Raw genomic sequence first — 19,937 nt, 5'->3', positions numbered from 1 at the left:
TCTGCAAGGTTCTCCATGCATCTTTAGACTTTAAGGCAGTGTCACATGGGCACTTTTTCTTGTGAATTTCCTTCCAGGAACATGTTTCTGGCACATTGGAGAATGTGTTAGTGTAGTTTTGTGGCTTAAACCCAAAGTATAATGTGTCTTGAATATGTGCCAACAAACACCATGAAGTCAAGAGAGCATTAGGATTATTTTAAATGAATACAATGATGTTTGCCAGCTAATTTTATTCATGTAACAAACTTCAAAATTACTGGTATGCAGGAAGTACATACATTTTTATTAAAATTCCATATGCATTTTAATTGTTGAATGGTACAAACTGTATTTGTTTACATCATATCGCTGAAGGGTACAAGTGGTGCTTCCCTGTGAATTTCTCATAGTATATCACTCCTCTTTCCACCTGTGCTTATTAGTTCTGTTTTCCTTGATTAGGCATAAAATGCCAAGTACAGTATAGCAACCGCCTCCTCCATATCCAAGGTGGGAGCTATACTGGTTGTTTAGTTTTGATGAAGTGGCAAATTGACAGCTGAACACTTTTGTTCATGTGACTAAGTTAGTTGCTGATTACCCAATAGTGAATCACCAGAAATGAGTTCTGCTTAGAAAATTCACTAGAAAAAGTGCCTGTGTGATAAAGTGCAATATCCAGGTTCTTCAGATATTAATTCCTTGTGATTTATGTAATATTGGCTATGGTTCTCCTTTCATCTCCAATAGTCTAGGCAGCTAGCATTGTCCTGCTTCATTAGAAGTTGTTTGAATAATGGCTGAAAATATGATTTTGGTAAAGGAAGTGATTAGATGACTTGTGTATTTGTGAAGAGCACATGGTATATTATTCCATATGGTGTAAAAATTTTCTCATATGCTCCATACAACATACAGTTTAGAAGATTAAATGTTCTTTTAGGTATTACTTTTTTTTTTTGTCAGTCTTGAGTTTGTGCCTTGTGCTACCAGACTGATATTTTACTGTATATTATTTGAAATAGCTTCATACACAACCTATCACTGCCAGACTTGTTAATGTATAGAATGTGTACATTTATTGTTCTAATACCATTCTTTGTATGCAAGAAATGGAACTATTATTATTATGAATTATTATGATTATTGCTGTCATGAGCAGATTCAGGCCCTCGTCTCCTTACTACTGTGGAGGAGCAGGATGCTGATAACCAGTTGGCCTATGGACTAATTCTGAGCTGATGCTGCAACAACAGTAAACCCTTTTTGTCTTTAATTGGAGTATGGTGGAGTAGCATTATTCAGTGGTATGATATCTCACCACTGTCGCTTTTCTTCATACCTCCAATATTTCTAGCACGACCATAATGCTCAGAACTAACATATTTTCCTCCAAAAATGTATCGCCCAGCTGCCAGCGATTTCTGTATTGCCTCAGAAATTGATAAATTATTGGGAACGGTGTGTGGAGGTTAGCAGTCTTGCATCTGGCAACTTCTTTTGGATCTCTGCTGATAGGGTTAGTTTTCTGGAATTTAGTATGATACTTCTCCAAAAATGTATCACTCCAGCTGTTAGCGATTTCTCTTGTTCTAAGGAAATGGATGAATTTTTGGTAACCAAGTTAGTTTTCATGCATCTGGCAGCTTCCTTTAGATGTCTCCAGACTGAAGGCAGGACTGCCATTTTTATAGCTTGAATTATAGTTATTATATTTGTAAGTAATAGTAAATGACAAAGGCAAAAATCATACCCTGATCATTGCCATATTTATTGAAAGGAAGAATGGTTAGAAAAAGAAAGCAAGGGAAATGAATATAAGCTTTTGTGTTTGTAGACTTGGCTTAGACATTTTAAGTTGGAAAGATTATAGGGAGTCAGGAAGGCTAAATAAAGAAGAGAACTCTGCATCTTTGGTGCTCGAGAAAAGAAGGTATCATAAGTCACAGAAACTGTGGCAAGCAGTAGCCAATTTGAATGCTGCATGTCCAGGCATTCGTCAGTTGGACACACTCAGACACCTTATGAAAGCAGTAGCCAAAGTAGTATGATAAAAGTTGAAGTGAGAGGAGGCAGCAACACTATAATGGATGGAGAGGGGTGGTTGAAAAGAGGTGATTGTAGGGAAGTTAATATGGCAGAAAAATTCTGATTCCACTTGGGTGCAGAGAGAGGTGAAAGATGTTTCCTAATAGATAGTTATTTTAAGTTTATGTAACTGTTTACCCCAATCCATTAATAACCTCCAGGGTATACATATTATATGGTGTTAGTAAAAAGTAATTTCTGCCATGTATTACTTTTGTGTAATTTAACTTGCTTGTGTCCACAGACAAATGCAAGTGGTGATAATGTTCTGCAGGACCTAAAAAAGCGACAGAGCACTTAGACCTGTGAATGAAGAAAGATGACTGGGAAGTGGCATATGTAAGATATGTAAGATTTTAGAAGATATGTAAGATTTTAGAAAATATATAGAGAAGCAAATGAATGACAACCTACTGAGGAGGAATTACATAGGTGGGAGACATTACAGTTTTAGGGAAGGGTCATGTGAAATGAACCTCTTAGATCCCTACAGGAGTTGAGCTCAGACTTAGACAAAAGGAGTTTGGAGTCAGTTATTTTTATCTCAATTGCCAAAAAACATTTGAAAATACTGCATGGGAGGCTGAAGAAGCTGGAACACCAAGAAGGAACAAGTGGGAGACATTTACAGGGGATGGAAGATTAACTTTGAGGAAGGGTAGAAAGGATGCATGTTAGAGGAAACTCCAGAAATTGAGGTGAGGTCAACAGTGAGGTGCTGCAGGGCTTTGATAATATATGTCAGGAAATCCCTCCATGCAACCCAGCGTAACATCAGCAATGGGTACAATGCTCTTGCAGTCAGGATAACGGACACCTGCAGTCGCTTTAGTGTCACTGTTGTCATTGCCTGCGGCAAGGACAACACATTAGATCTATAGCACCTTGAGACCTATGGTGACTGATTTTGCTGCCCTTACTGGAGATCTTAATGCCATCCACTGCACCTTGGGCAGAAATATAATTGTCAGGCAGAATCGCAATGCGCTCTTTCTCTACAGGTGTCTTACCAATGCAAGCATTAAAATACCGACAGTTTTGCCGACTCATACAAGAGGAAATAAGCTCGAGTGACTTGGAAGTTGACAGTGTCCCCCCCACCCTGTCCCTTATGTGTCATCTTAGTAGGATAGTTAAGGAGTCCAGCTTTATGTTTGCAAATATTAGAATTGCCTGAAAGTTCATGGATAAGAAAATATTCAGTAAGTTGACATCCTACATAAGGCCAAAACTAGAATATGCTTCTCAAGTATGGTCACTAAACCTTAAGAAGCATGAGGAGCTAATAGAGAAGGTTCAGAGGAGGGAAACAAAGACGGTTTCAGAAATAAGTGCTGTTTTAGAGTGAAAGGGTTCAAGGCCTTAAATATGCTGACCTTGGAAGAGTAATGTTATGGTTGACTTAAACCTTTAAGTTTTCAGAATAGGTTGATTGAGTCTTTGAGAGATATAAGGTAGAACTACCATAGGCCAAAGCCTGGCATTAAACAAGAAACTTGTTGAAAGAATTTAGATAAGTACGTTCAAAATATAAGGATGGTGGATAAATGGAATGATAGGAATGAAGACATGGTAAATGCAGACATCATGCAGAAATTTCAAATGCTGTTCTGTTTGAAAGAAATGTTCGAGTGTAGAATTTGCTCCAAGTACATTACGGGTAGGTCATTACACAGGTGCTCAACATTTCTTTGGTTCCTCCTGCTTTGAGGCCGTGCTTCGCACAGAAGCAGGTTAAGTTGGCATCCTTTGGGTCGAGGGGTTCCTCAATGAAGCTGTAATCTTTTCTGTCCACTGACTTGTCGAAGGTAACACCTCTCCTGGCGGTACTACCTGCAGGCGGTGTATGGTATTACGCGCGTCAGGTCACCGTATTTGAGTATTACGCGAGTCTGGTCACCGCACTTAAGTATTACGCGAGTCTGGTCACCGCACTTAAGTATTACGCGAGTCTGGCCACCGCACTCTAGTATTACACGAGTCTGGTCACCGCACTCTAGTATTACACGAGTCTGGTCACTGCACTTAAGTATTACGCGAGTCTGGTCACCGCACTTAAGTATTACGCGAGTCTGGTCACCGCACTTGAGTATTACGTGAGTCTGGTCACCGCACTTGATAACAAAGATATTATGGAGAGGGTCCAGAGATTTGATAACAAAGATATGATGGAGAGGGTCCAGAGATAAACACCCAAGATGGTGCCAGGATTAAGAGGACTAATCTACAGTGAGAGGCCGAGGGCTACAGTCTTCTACACCATTGGGAAGGAGGGGGGGGGGGGTGGTAGCGTGATAACAGCCTTTATGTTAGTAAATAAACCGGACGGTGTTGAGAGTGAACAGGTCTAAAATGGATGCTGTACCATAGTTGCCAGAGGCCACGACTGGAAGCTAGGGCAAAAGTGTGGTTGGAAAGAACGTAAAGAATTCGCTGCTGGTTCAATGGTAGGACAGATGACAATGGAATAACCTGGGGTGCTGATTTTTATCAGTTTATAAAAGTTATAAAAGCAACTTGATGGCCCATCAAAGGTCGATATGGGGCCCTATGATTGTAGAACTCGCTTGCCGAACTACACAGGTAGGTAAACACACACACACACACACACACACACACACACACATCTATAAATACACCGTAGTTTGTGTGTTTATGTATGTACACATTGTTATTGTGTTGGTTCATGGTGTTACTGTAGCTTCCCACTAACAATTGTTTGTTTTCGCTCGGCAGGTGGGCGAGTGTGGCACACAGCCATATGCCTGCGTGATGAGTTCTGCCGGCACCACGCTCCTGGAGGCACCGCGGCAAGGACACGCCATGACCCACAAGCCGAAGGTCAGTTCGACACCCTTCTCACCCCCAATCCCTCCATCCCGCACTAATTCACACACCCCTCGTCGTTCTGCAGCTGGATTCCCCACCCGGCTCGATCGATTTATCACCCATGCGGTACGTTCGTACAGTGCCTTGTTTTTTTTCTTTTTTTTTTTTCTTGGATGGCTTGTCTGTTCGACGTCACGCGGGTCTCAGACTGTAGCTTTCCTGACCACGTGAGCACGGCGTGGTATGACACATAGGTACGTCGGTCGGTGAGACGCATTGTCGAAGGGGATTTCACCACGTGGCTGAGTTGTACCTCTGGTGGCCGAGCGTTGCCGAAGGCTAACATGCAGCAAACTACATTATAAATGAAACTCACACACACACACATAGGACTCGGGGAGCTTTTGATGTTCCAAATTATTCCGCCGGTTAATTATGTATAATCAAGAGCTATTCGATTACAAGTAATCAAATGTCCTTCGAACTACCAACAAAAGCAACAGGGCCTCTCTGCCGTTTCCCGGTGGTTAGACAGTAACCAGTTTTACCGTTCAAACACGTCAGTTTGATATAGTGCGTGGAGCGTCCTCGTACATTGTCCTCCACAGGGAAGAGTTCGAGCCCATCCCTGTAGAGGTCATATATGGCTGAAGTCGATGTTTCATTCACTTATATATATATATATATATATATATATATATATATATATATATATATATATATATATATATATATATATATAATTTAGTGTAGAGTCATATATAATTTATACAGACACCCCCTTCTGAAAGGGTCCAGGTGTTGCCTCTGGAACAATTTAGCTGAGGCTTCTACTGCCCAAAAATGCGCTACACAGTAGCAGGGAAAACACGGTTGTAAGGCAAGAGAAAGCACACATGATCCTTATCACCTTCGTCACTGCGTCCATCAGACCCTTTTAAAAGATTACGCACAGGAAGACATATAGATCTGGTCTGGTAGTAGGATATGGATTTCTTTAGGGTTGAGAAGTTGCTGTGGGTGACTGTATTCCTTCTCGTCAGTTCACATCAATACAGAGTCTCACTCAATTAGACTTCTTCACCCGCTCTGTAACCCACAGTGCTAGGCGAGCTTTGGTCTTGGTGCATGACTTGTTAAGGTTATTAGGAATTGAACTTAATGCTGACTAAAAGTATTATGTAATAAGATTATTGTATGAATGAAACATACAAGGGACCAGCTGGCGGCAGATGGTTTTAAGGGGTGGCAGCGTTCATCAGACTCTGCCTCGTACTCTTCAGTCTTCCAGCCATGTCATTAGACTGGTTGGTGGAAAAGTTGGGTTCTACTGGATGTTTGTCCGTTGGCGCATGCGCACACCCTGTAAGGACATTTAATCTGCGTTCAATGAGCTGCAGTATATCTCGGCCCTCTGGACACATCTTTCTTGCGTCCGAGAATATCTATAGTTTCAAACCGTTCATCTTTGTGAAGGAGGACTTTGATGTTGACCCTATGTCTCTTTCTTATAACGTAACAAGGTTTGTTCGCCCTAATACAGAATCATCCCATGTACGCTTAGGTCATAATGGTAAGCATTTTGAGCACATGACCTGATGGCCATTTTCTGGAGGTGGTGTCCTCCTAGTTGGCGTTCGACGTTGGCGAGAAAAGGTCGATCGGCTTCAGTGAGTCATGTCGACCAAAGGCCTGAGTGACTCTCTCTCTCTCTCTCTCTCTCTCTCTCTCTCTCTCTCTCTCTCTCTCTCTCTCTCTCTCTCCTCTCTTTCCCTACGACTGGGGAACATGATGTTGACATTGTGGTAGTAGTCTTCATGTATGGATGGGGTTTGCCGCCTGATATGAATTTGTTCTTCGAATGGCGTCTCCATCCACTTGTTCTTTCTCGGTGTGGTGTATTGACTGACGTCCTCCTAGGTACGTTCCGTCTACCGCGATCGTTAATTGGCCTCACGAGTGTCCGGGTCTGTCGCTGTCTGGTTTTACTTAAACCTCAGGGCTAGTAGTATACTTTTATCTTTCTGGGACGGTTGTGAACTTGTCTTATCTTTCTGGTATGGTTGTAAACTTGTCTTATCTTTCTGGGATGGTTGTAAACTTGTCTTATCTTTCTGGGATGGTTGTAAACTTGTCTTATCTCTCTGGGTTGCTTGTAAACTTGTCTTATCTTTCTGGGATGGTTGTAAACTTGTCTTATCTTTCTGGGATGGTTGTAAACTTGTCTTATCTTTGTGGGATGGTTGTGAACGTCTTATCTTTCTGGGATGGTTGTAAACTTGTCTTATCGTTCTGGGATGGTTGTAAACTTGTCTTATCGTCCTGGATGGTTGTAAACTTGTCTTATCTTTCTGGGTTACTTGTAAACGTGTCTTATCTGCTTGTAACCATCTTATCTTTCTAGGCTGCTTGTAATTTTTCCTCTCTTTGTAGGTTGGTGGTAAAGGTATATTTCCTTCTGGGCTGGTGATACACTCTCTCAAGCCTCCTGGGCTTGTGGGATACTCTGTCCCTATTCCTCTGGGATGTTGGGATACTGTCCCTAACCCCCTGGGATGGGATACTCTCCCTGAACTTCTGGGCTGCTCTTCTCCGTAAGTTCATGCTATTCGTCGAGCGAGACGCGTTCGATGCATCTCGCGCCATAGGTGCCCCATCAACAGCTGATTGCAAATCAGCCACACCACAAGGCCCCAGTGCCAGGATTATAGGATGTACTGGCAGAAGTTGTCCTTGAGGATGTCGAGGTATGTTGCTTGTACGACAGGCTTGGTGGCCAGGTCCCTCAGGGTCAGCGTGTTTCTGACTGTACTTATGAACTTCCTATACATCGCCCAATGAGGAGATGGGTACGTCTGGGACCACCTTCACGGGCGATGTGAAGGCCTTGAACTGCACCAGTCTCAGGAGAGGGATGTGGAGGGCGTGGGCCTGCTTTTGTGTCTCCTTCAGGTAGGAGACGCAGCCTCGCCGCCTCCTGCAAGAGGGCTATATTGAAGAGCACACAGCTGCTACAGTGCAAAATCGCTTTGTCTATATCGTCAATAGTATCCCCCCCCCCTTACTTGATCTCCGTTTCTCCCGATAGCGAGGAAGCGCCATAAGCAGACCAAGAAAGACCACAGCCACTTCATCTGTTCTATAGTTGTCATGTGTAATGCGCCGAAACCACAGCTCCATTATCCATAACTAGGCCCTACAGAACTTTTACCCCGGACTTTTCACATTCCCTGATTCAGTCTATTGACAGCACATCGTCTCCAGTATACCACATCATTCTAGTTTACACTGTCATCCCTTGCATGCCTTTCGCCCTCGTGCATGTTTAGGCCCCCGATCGCTCAAGATCTTTTTGCACTCATCTTTCCAACTCCAGTTTGGACTCCCCGTTCTTGTTTCTCCACTTCTGACACATATATCCTCTTGGACAACCTTTCCTCACTCATTCCATCCATATCTTCATAACATTTCAGCACACCCTCTTCACCCCTCGTCCACACTTATTATTACCACACATCTCTCTTACCCTTTGATTACTTACTGTATCAAACCGTCTCACACATATTGTCCGCAAGCATTTCATTCCCAACACATCCAACTTCCTCCGCACAGCATTGTGAGTAGCACATACCAGGCATCCATATTATATTGCTGGGAGGACTATTCCGTCAAACATAACCATTTTTGCCCTCCCACATAACGCTCTCTGTTTCCACTCATTCTTCAGCGTTCCCAGAACCTTCGCCCCATCCCTAAGCCTTTATACATTGGAACGATATGCATTCATTCCGTCAATCCTTACCATGATCCATACAACCATTGAATTCTTACCAACCAATCAACAGCACATTAACCCCCTTTCGTAATAAATTTTTCCGTAGTACCATCCACTCCGGCCGCCTAGCCACATTTCATCTTTCGTAAGGCTTTCCTCTCCTTTTTTCTCATGACCAAACCACCCGCCGTGACTGTCTCCCTCCGCACACCACTCTAACCCAGACACCCTACATCTGCTACTGCACTCTGAAGCACATTCAACAGTCCTTCAAAATACTCGCACCCTATCCTCCTCACTTCATCACTGCCTGTTATCACTTCCCCTCTTGCCCCTTCACCGATGTTCCTATGTGTTCTCATGTCTTTCGCACATGATTTACCTTCTTTCAAAACATTTTATTCTCCGCTAAGTTTCCTGATACTCGCTCACGGTAATCCTCATTTGCCCGCTTTTCACCCTTGCGCCTTCCTCTTCACGTTCTGCTGCTTTCTCTAACACATTCCCCAATTATTTCCACGCCTCCCCTGTAAGTACCGCTCAAACGTTTCTCTCTTCTCTTTCATTAGCAGCTTTACTTCATTCTGCTTCTCACTGCCCCCCCCCCCTCTCTCTCTCTCTCTCTCTCTCTCTCTCTCTCTCTCTCTCTCTCTCTCCCATCCAACCTTTCGCATGCTACATGCATCTCTTGCACATGCCATCACTGCTTCCCTAAATACATCCCATCCCTCACCCACTCCCCTCGCTTCATTTACTCTCACCTTTTACCGTTCTGCACCCAGTCTCTCGTGGTTTTTCTTCTCGCAAGTCTATTTTCCGAGCTCACTTACTCTAGCCACTCTCTTCTCACCGACGCTCTGTTTCTTCATGTCCGAAACTCTTCAGAAGTCTTAACCCTCGCCTCCACAAGATAGTGATTAGACATCCCGCCATCTAACCCGCTCAGCACATTCACATTCAAGTGTCTCTCTTACACGCATATCGATTAATTTACATTCAAGTCTCTCTCTTACACGTATATCGATTAATATGTAATCCAAAAATGCTCGCTCATCACTTTTCCTACTCGCATACCCATACTCGTTTATGTCCCTCTTTGTAAACCAAGTATTCCCACTCACTAGTCCTTTTTTCAGCACACATATCCACGAGCTCTTCACCATTTCCATTCATATTGCTGAATGCTGCAGACCCCCTATTTATGCCCTCAACTGCCACATTACTGACCTTTGCATTTAAATCACCCATCGCTAATATCCAATCTCATATCAAAACTGCTGACACGCTCACTTAGCTGCTCTCAGAGCACTTGCCTCTCATTATCTTGCGCTAATAATCTCCCATCTCTCGCCATCGGCTTACATTTTTACCCCGATCAATGTAGAATTTACTTCCTTACATTTTCATACACTTCCATAATCCCTGCTCAAGGAGTAGTGCTACTCCTTCCTTATCTCTCGTTCAGGTTTCTCTCCTCAGACGTACTCCCTCACTCTTCTCATCTTGGTTGCATCCACATATATTTTGACACCCCAACCTAAGCCTTCGAGGAGGATGAGCGCTCCCCGCTTGGCTCCTTCTGTTCCTTCTTTAGAAATTGAAGTTCATTACCTATGACCTCCTGTCGTAACTGGAAATGCACCATCAACATGACCTGTGACCTGTCGTAAACAGAAATGGACCATCAGCGTAGCCTTTCACATCCTGTAGCGAGAATACATGCGCCATCAGCATGACCTTTGACCTCTTGTACCATTTAGATAGGAGTATATCAACGACTTCTGACCTCCAGTTGTAACTGAAATTTGACCATCTCGACGAGCTGTCCACGTTTACTGGAAAGAAAGAGGTTCAGATCTTAATTCGAGCATAGTCGCTTGATACTCCCTTACTGCCTTGAACTTGTTTGTGCGTTTAACCATAGCAGTGTAGACGCGGTTACACGAGAAGTAAAACTTGAGCAACATCAGGCAGCATTGCCGTTGGGAATACTGAAAAAAACAAAAACATCGCCATGACCGTGGTTAACGCAATGCCGCCTTCCTTCGTCAGTGTGGAGCAATTCTAAGCACCGTGACCGCTGTGTTCACACTAGCCAGTGAGTCACCCGGGCAACCTGTGTGAAGGTTGTGCTCTTGAAAATGGGTCTTGGAATTGTCGCTGCCGCCCGTATTAGGAAGGATTCATAAGCCACACATGAAGAGCAGAGTATCACGGGAAGACTGAACTTGTATTGCGGCTGTGTGTGTGGAGAGTTATAGTTAGACAAGTATATGCTGAATTTTTACGAGAATGTCTCTGAGGCGCTTTTGCAATTTTGCTGTTCTCGAAACACGGAAAATTGTGATACGAAGACGAGGGCAGCAAGTGAGGTTACCGTACATGGGATAACAGAATCCCGCCCTCACGATGGCATTGCGTACTTTTGATAAAGTCTTTCGTCTTGCTGTTCTGTGAAAACATCGCATGCACACACACACACACACACACACACACACACACACACACACACACACACACACACACACACACACACCCTTGCGTGGAGTGTACTGGCGCTTGCAACGGCACTCAACCCGGCAATATCGTTGAATTTTCATAGCCTGTATATGCCAAGGCGACCCATACGCATGTAGATGGAACCTGTATGCTACGTCATTGGACCTTAAAGAAGACGTGCTTATACAGGGCTAAGGAAAACGTATATTCATCTGTACTTTGCTCACAGTTTCTATACCTTACCCTACATCATCTATATCTCTTCTCAGAGTGTCCATACCTCTCCTCACAGTTTCCTTGCAGCTGAGGTTTCAGGGCCGCGTGACGTCACAAGGCGGCCTGCGCTGCCGGGTCTCTTTTTTCTTTCTTTTTTTTTTTTTTGAGTGGGTTGACTTGGTATTTCCCATCCTGCCTGGACCATACGTCAACACGCGTTTCCATTCCGAATGATTATGGCTGGCAATATTGATCAGTACTTGCTCATTGTGGCTCATGTAAGGCTGGCAATATAGAGAATTGGGTGGAGGTTGCTGGGCAGTATTGCTCTTAAGATACTGATCGTTTACCCCGTGCCTTTTGGTTAGGGTTAAACCTTTGCATGAGTGTCTTCTTTACCTCGACACATTTCGTGGGAGAACCGTCATGCAGGAAGCCTGGCACACCAGTCTGAGGTTCTCAGCAGTTTAGGTTAGGTTGGTACACACATCTTTGATGCATAGCAGGTGTGGAGAAGTGTCGTCTCTCATCGAAGTCTCCTAATCGACAGCCAATTGTTTTTCTGTAATATTATGTGTATTACGAGTCAAACCTGTCAGGGAGGTGACATTTATCCTTTTAGTCCAGAAGAAAAATTGAATGTTAATAGTTGTCAGACAGGATGTGGTGTGGTGGAGGGTGTGGTGTGGTGGAGTGTGGTGTGGTGGAGGATGTGGTGTGGTGGAGGATGTGGTGTGGTGTGATGGAGAGTGTGGTGTGGTGGAGGGTGTGGTGTGGTGTGGTGGAGTGTGGTGTGGTGGAGGGTGTGGTGTGGTGGAGAGTGTGGTGTGGTGGAGGGTGTGGTGTGGTGTGGTGGAGAGTGTGGTGTGGTGGAGGGTGTGGTGTGGTGGAGTGTGGTGTGGTGGAGGGTGTGGTGTGGTGTGGAGTGTGGTGTGGTGGAGGGTGTGGTGTGGTGTGAAGTGTGGTGTGGTGGAGGGTGTGGTGTGGTGGAGAGTGTGGTGTGGTGGAGGGTGTGGTGTGGTGGAGGGGGAATGGGATGTACTGGAAGACTTGTGACTCGGTCTGGTGTAAGATGGGTCGTGTCGTAACGGCAGCAGCAGGTTCAGTACATTCCTCCATCGTTGGACATCCCCCGCATCTCCTCCAGGCCTTGTTTCCAGCCATTGGTGTGGTGGGATCAGACAAAGGTCGTCACTTTACAAAACATCCTAACTCTTGTGTAGTTACTGACAGAAGGTCTTGGATCACTGCAAAGTCAGTGAAGGTTCTACCTCAGCCGAACGTTTCAGCTTGGATGAGGCAAGTTATGGAAAGGACGACCCACGGGTCATTAGCTTTACCCTGGCGGTTCACTGTGACGAGGTGGTGTGTGTGTGTGTGTGTGTGTGTGTGTGGTGGTCCTAGGCGGTAGGGCACCACTCCTGAGTGTAGGGGAGGGAAGGAGTGTTCGTTTGCAGGCATAGCACTCTTGCTAATGGTCACGCACATACCTGCTTCAAAACACGTCCCTGTAACTCGTCAGTTCCGAGCGGGTGTGCACACCTGCTTTCAGCGGGCCGACACACGAACGGAGATACAAGGAAACATTTTAAGATGCGTCGTGGACTGTTAGGTAGAGTAGATCATTAAATTAGAGGAGCATTTTTTTTGTTATTGGTAGAGTGGCTGGGCTGGGTTCGAATCCTGGTTGCGTCGGTTGGTGCACAGTAAAAAAAGCTGTTCATCTCCCCCTAATGGTTGGTCCTTGAAATGGGTACCTGAATCCAGTTAGGTATATATATATATATATATATATATATATATATATATATATATATATATATATATATAGCATTGATGAGAAGGCCTTGATTAGTGCCTCAGTTGCCCATGCCGTCATAGTTAACATTATAACTGACGGACGCAGTAGGAAAGGTCTTGTGTTGTTATGAGTGGCATAACCCGAACGTATTCACAGGACTCACTTCACCCCTGCGGCTGCTGGCTTGCTGGAGGGAAAAAGATCACCAGGAACCAGAGGGATTGATTGCTTCCAGAGAGAAATAAAACTACAGAAGAGCATTGTCGGGGGAAAGAGGTCTTGCATTAGAATAAAAAGGTTCAGACGTTTGTGAGAGCATGGGGCCGCGTCAGAGACTCTGATGGCTGGAATGTGTGGGTCTTGACCATGTCCTCTGTATGAGGAGTGATACACCGGGCATCACAACGGGGGCTCTTTTGGGTGGATCCACATTAGGTAAACGTACGGGATCCGAGGCCATTTCGCAGAGCTGTCTGGCTAGACTGGGTAAGGGTAATCACAGGGCTCGGGGGTCTAGTGTACGCTCATGTTTCCAGTGTATATGATGACATAACTAGGGGAGTTTCATGCCAGATGTTATAGTTTTTAGAAGCATTCGAGAGGGTTATTGAGCTCCGTGACAACAGTAAGACTGGCGCCAGCATTTGCAAGGTACTTGACCGATTACGTTGATGTACGTCCAAGTTATGAGTATGAGCGATAGGAGCTATCCTGGAGTGATTAACAAGCTCAGTGGCCATAGGGATAGGCTGGTGGACGGCATAGCAGGTTGGTGTAGGAAGTGTCTGGCCTGGCTTGAGCTGGCTGGTGGACATTTGGGTTGGGTGGTGTTTTCATCTGAATACAAATGAATTCAGACAGCAACAGACCACTCGGTTCCTGACGAGGCTGTTTGTGTAGGTAGGACCAGGTTTAGCTAGGGCTGTCTGGTGGGCGGTTGAGTAGGGTAGTGTGGTTAGGGTCAGGCATGGCCTAGGGCTTGCTGGCTAGCCAGACGGACGGAAGAAGAGGGCGACTTGGGTAGTCAGGTGTAGTGTAGGCTGGCTGGTTGACGTTTGGGTAGGTTGATGCATGCAACTGAATACCAATGAATTCAGACCGCAACAGACCACTGGGAGCAAACGAGGCTGTTGTTGTAGGTAGGATCAGGCATGGTTAGGGCTAGCCGGTGGACGGTAGGATAGGGTGTTGTGGGTAGGGTTAGGCGTTGCTAGGGCTGGCTGATGAACGGTAGACTAGGGTGGTGTGGGTAGGGTCAGCTGTGGCTGGGGTTGGTGAATGGTAGGTAGGGTGTTGTGGTTAGGGTCGGGCGTGTGTGAGGCGAGTCCTCCACCATACCTAGTGAGGACCGCGTGATGCTGCTGCTCAGCTACCTCGAGCTCCTCCTCCTCCTCGTGTAACCTAACCTAACCTCACGATATGTGAGAAAGTAATCTAGAAATCATTTGCGATATCGTATGGTAGCTAGACATGTTGTCTTTCAAATTTTAACCAAGAAATAGTTCAAATATATTACACGTGGAATACCGAGGTGTGTGTGTGTGTGTGTGTGTGTGTGTGTGTGTGTGTGTGTGAAGATTTGGTTTAAGTAACTTTTTAGTTTTGCAAGTTGTTAAGAAACCATGACAGTCTTGATCAGGAGATTAACGGGGTTGGATTTCCTTTACGGATGTGCTGTGGAACTTGCGTACGTGGGTTCGAGTCCGGTACGCGGTTGATATTCAGGGACGGGATGAGAAACGTATCCACGCTGCTTGTGTGTGTGTGTGTGTGTGTGTAAATAATTACCTGACAAAGACCGTTGTTGTTCTGGCCACTTTGCTGGTGGGAATATCCCCTCCTGTAGGACGGTGCGCCCTTGAGCGCAGCGGCACGGTGCCTGAGCGCAAGCGCACGATCCTGGCATTACGATGATACAAACCCTCAGCACGACGGCCTCACTCACCATTTGGTACGATGGCCAGGTTTTTTAAAAAGGCCAGGCCATACTATGCTTCAGTCGTATACCGTGGGTCTGAGGAGGGATCGTACCGTGGTGGTTCATGAGGGGGGGGCTTAGCAGTAAGTGCGACGCTGGTGGTCACTGGCGCGGAAGGGGAAGTACAGAGAAAACCTCGAGGGACACAAGTTTTGTTGTCAAGCGCGGGAAAACAATACAGATTATAAATAGACTAAGCAGAGCTCTCTCTCTCTCTCTCTCTCTCTCTCTCTCTCTCTCTCTCTCTCTCTCTCTCTCTCTCTCTCTCTCTCTCTCTCTCTCTCAGTATGACTGTATTGCTTTTTTCTTTTTGTTTTGTTCCTTACGATTCCATGACTGTCAGACCGTTTTGTGTGTGTGTGTGTGTGTGTGTGTGTGTGTGTGTTTGTTTGTTGGGGGGGGGGGGTTGTATGTATCGGGTCGTGATGTTGGGTGGGTGTTGGGGGGGTGTGTATGTATCGGGTCGTGATGTTGGGTGGGTGTGTGGGGAGGTGTATGTATCGGGTCATGGTGTTGGGGGGTGTGTATGTATCGGGTCGTGATGTTGGGTGGGTGTGTGGGGAGGTGTATGTATCGGGTCATGGTGTTGGGGGGTGTGTATGTATCGGGTCGTGATGTTGGGTGGGTGTCGGGGGGGGGGGGGGGGGTGTATGTATCAGGTCGTAATGTTGGGTGGGTGAAGGCCGATTGAAGCCGTCCCAAGTGGCCATTCCACAGGCTCTAGTCCATGTGTACTGTTACGGAGTGTGTGTGTATGACGTGTGAATTGCGTTGTCATGGAGGGTCGCGTATTCAAGAAGGGTGTGTGTTTGGATACTTTGGTACTGACCCTTGAGTGTTTCTTGTATGGGGATGCGTTTGTGTTGGTAACGCGTTTCATTGTGTTGTATGGGACGCGTTTGTGTTGGTAACGCGTTTCATTGTGTTTTATGGGACGCGTTTGTGTAAGCACGAGTGTTTCTTTGTATGTGACGCGTTATGTAGAAATAGTGTTTGTGTGTGTGTGTGTGTGTGACACGTTACTGTAGAATTAGTGTTTGTGTGTGTGTGTGTGTGACTGTAGAAATTGTTTCTATGTGTGTGATGCTGTACCTTATTATTAGTGTTTCTCTGAATGAGACGCTGGGGCTGTGGAGTGAGGTAGGAAGTCTGCGAGACGTAGTTGGCCTCCCGAGTTGAACCTTGCGTTGCGTGGTGCCGCGTGCTTGACCACGCCGCCTGCAGAGTGGTGTGGTGGTGGTAGCTGCGTCGTCATTTCCCTCCTGGGTAGAGCCGAGGTAATTGACCTTGTTGTGCCCCCCCCCCCCCTTCCCCCCTGAGTGGCAAGCCAAGAGCATACCAGCCATGTTAGCGAGTCGTGGTGATTGGCATCTCTGCCTGATAGTGGTGTGACGAGTGACCGAGCCGTTGGGGGTTCGGGGGGAGGTGTGTGTGTGTGTGTGTGTGTGTGTGTGTGAGGCTTGCTGCTCAAGACATTTTCATATATCCGGTCTTGCCAGGAGAGGACCCGAGACTGCTCGTATCGTAACCTTAAATTATGATTTAAGATGTTCCTGCATAGAGCTCACTGTGACGCAGTGTGGACGCCGGCAGTAGAGAATGTGGTAGTGTAAGGTCGGTCACTTGATGGGTGGAGGTGGGGTGGATTACAACAGTTGGTGTCGAGTGGCATCAAGGACTGGCTGATTAGTAGCAATTCCCCACTCTAGAGAAGCCGCCGCGGAAGCCATCATCAGCTCCGCATCGCCTCTCGGACTGTTAAGTGTTTTGCCAATAAGTCGTAGACGCAGGTTCGATGTTGTTGTGCGAGACTCGGTATTATTATTATTATTATTATTATTATTATTATTATTATTATTATTATTATTATGCTTATATATTTTTTATCGTTTAATCAATGTTTGAAGTTACGCGTGATGTAGTTTCAAAGGCTTTTCCCTGATTCGGGCGGTCTGGCGGTGTTTGCCGACCGTGGCGCAATGCTCGCCCACTCGTGAATGACGTCATGAATATGGTTTTCCAGTTGGGTGGGGGTTTAAAGGTTTTTAAAATCCCTTGAGCACGGCGTTACGACCTGTGGGTGTGGTGGCTGGCCCGGCCTCGGTTACCTTCACGTCGAAGACCAAATCATCATACGTAGTGGTCGTAACATTGTTTATATCGTACTGTCGTCCTCGGGTCGTAGACAAGCACAACACTGTCATCGTCAGGTCGTACTCGTCGTGCTTAAGGACTGTCAAGTCGTATACTTTCCTGCCCAAGTTGTATTGTTGTGCTAAAGGCTCACTGTCATGCTCAGGTCCTTCTGTTGTGCTCAGGTCGTCCTGTCTTGCTCGAGAAGAGACGGTAAAAGCCAGTGGTTCAGCCTATGTAGAGAGGAGGACATATCTGAAGGCATCACCGTAGAAGCCGTACGGATAATCACATTAGACATCATACACGGCGAATGGAATGCCTTGCAACCGCTGATAGGAAGTGTGTGTGTGTGTGTGTGTGTGTGTGTGTAAAGCCATATTGTGACCAGACGGCGCTAGCTGGTGTATGGTTAATATTTGTGATACTGGAAGATAGCTTTATTCTAGTGTTGCTTCGTCTCATAACCTTGCTTGTGTGTGTGTGTATATATATATATATATATATATATATATATATATATATATATATATATATATATATATATATATATACACACACACAAGCAAGGTTATATATATATATATATATATATATATATATATATATATATATATATATATATATATATATAATATTATATATATAATATTACTCCATGTGTGTGAATAGGAAAAGGCTTTACGTTAGTGTTGCTGTGTCTCATCCTTATTTATAGTCTACTTGTACGTGGATACACACACACACGTACTACCTCACCCTAAGCCGGATGTGTATGTGCGCTCTCACGTGCCAGTAGTGTTGTGGTGACGTGTTCCGGTATGTGTGTGTGTGTGTTGTCGGGTGGTGGAGACTCGATCACTTGGTCGTGGTAAAAGATTTCACTTAAACATCCACAGGTGGTGTCTTTGTGCCCAGCTTATCTGTTGGTTCTACGTAAAGTTGGACTTACCCCAAGTTTTTGACTCCAGAATGTTCGTTTTTTTTTTTTTTTCATCACTTTGTAATGTTAGACTTGGTAATTTCATGATATTCTCTCTCTTTTTTGTTGCTTCGTACGTCCAAGTTACTCACCTCCTGGATATTCTCGGTCTGGCGTGGCTCCCTGAAGTTATCCCGCCTCAGTAATTCTGGAATATTCTCGGTCTGGCGTGGCTCTCTGAAGTTATCCCGACTCAGTAACCCTGGAATATTCTCTGTCTGGCGTGACGCCGTAACGTCATGTGGACTTGGTTAGGTGCTGGAGGCGTGTTACAAGTGTTACGTCACAAGGGGATGAGCGTGGAAAGACTTAAGTCTAATCCTGGTGGAGGGTTTGTTGTTGGTACCCGAGTGTCGCGGCTGCCTCGCTGGAGCCGGATGGGTCCAGCTGGTAACGTTTTCGCATTTCCCCTTACGGCATCGGATGAGAAGTTGACTGATCTTGTACTTCGTTTTTAGTTCTCGAGTGTGTCAGGTGTCCGCCTGATCGTTGTCGTGAATGCGTGTCTGCTTCTCGTGCATGCATGCGCCAGTTTTTGTGCATGTGTGTGTGTGTGTATTTGTGTGCACCTGTGCACGTCGGAGAGCATTTATCCGTACGAGCTGCGTGAATTAGCGAAGCAGTGTGGTAACAAGTGCATGAGTGAGTGTGGGAGGGAGGGAGTATGGATGAGTCATTGTTGGTGTGGTGTTGAGCATGACGGGACCTTGTGGGTGGGGCATGATGCAATGCTACCCCGCACTCTGTCACCTCCCCCTTCTCTTACCTTCTCCCCTTCCTTACCCTTCTCTTACCTTCCTGTTGCTCCTCCTTGTGAACATTCGTCTCGTTGTGTAGCTTGTAAATGGACTTAGAGCCATCGAGGCCAAATCCCCTAGGCCTTTTGTACACTCGGTGTCCTCTTCTGCGCCGCAGTTCACAGGTTAGACTGGAGAGCCAAGTAAGCTATACCACGCCCCTCTTCGGTAGCTAAGGTAGCTGATTCGTTCATATACAGTGTTCGTGTCGCCATCCATTTACTCGCAATTGGTGTGTTCACAGTTTGTGATCAGACCTGTTCTTTATAGTAATGTAAAAAAAAAGTGGGGGGGGGGGGATTTTAAGGCGTTATCACGTTACATTTGCCGCAAAACACAGTAATAATGAATAGGCATCACTCGAAAACGATGTTGTCCTTGACTTCGACCGTTTGTGTACATAACATTTTTAACATCTCTAAAGTATTAATGCCTGAAGATCATTTTGATTTTTGTTCCCTATTATATTTTTACATTACTGTACAGAAGAACAAGTCTGATTATAAACTGTGAACACACTTTGTGTGTGGATCACGACGCGAACATTGTATAAAAACCAATCAGCTACTTTAGCTATGGAAGATGGGCGTGGCTTCCGGGCCAACTTAACGTACGGTGACTTTACCCGCTATCATAGGAAAAAAAAATGTAATCATTCTATTCCATTTCTCCTCCTCCTTTTCCTCTTACCCTTCTGCCACCATTTCTTGTTGCTCTCTGCCTGTCATCTCCCCTTCCGTACCCTTTTTTTCTTCTTCACTTGCCATTTAACCACCATGTCCCATTATTCTTTTTCTCACGTCTTGAATGTGAGTTACTCCACAACGTCATGACTTCCTCCCATGTTTTCGGGACTC

At 45.4% G+C, this 19,937-nt stretch overlaps 1 protein-coding gene across 2 annotated transcripts in view; it reads left to right on the top strand.

Annotated features, from left to right (window-relative positions):
• Positions 1–19,937, top strand: part of Larp4B (La-related protein 4B) — a 276,157-nt gene that overhangs the window by 21,564 nt on the left and 234,656 nt on the right. For both annotated transcript variants that reach the window (XM_071666630.1, XM_071666631.1), the window contains exon 2: positions 4,807–4,911. In XM_071666630.1, coding sequence (XP_071522731.1) covers positions 4,843–4,911 — 69 coding nt within the window. In that variant the 5' untranslated portion in view covers positions 4,807–4,842. The remainder of the gene's footprint in view (positions 1–4,806; positions 4,912–19,937) is intronic.

The sequence above is a fragment of the Panulirus ornatus genome, chromosome 11, assembly GCF_036320965.1.
Source record: "Panulirus ornatus isolate Po-2019 chromosome 11, ASM3632096v1, whole genome shotgun sequence".
Classification (NCBI taxonomy): Eukaryota; Metazoa; Arthropoda; class Malacostraca; order Decapoda; family Palinuridae; genus Panulirus; species Panulirus ornatus.
Note: the sequence above shows the minus strand (reverse complement) of the source record. Positions and strands in the feature narration are given on the sequence as shown.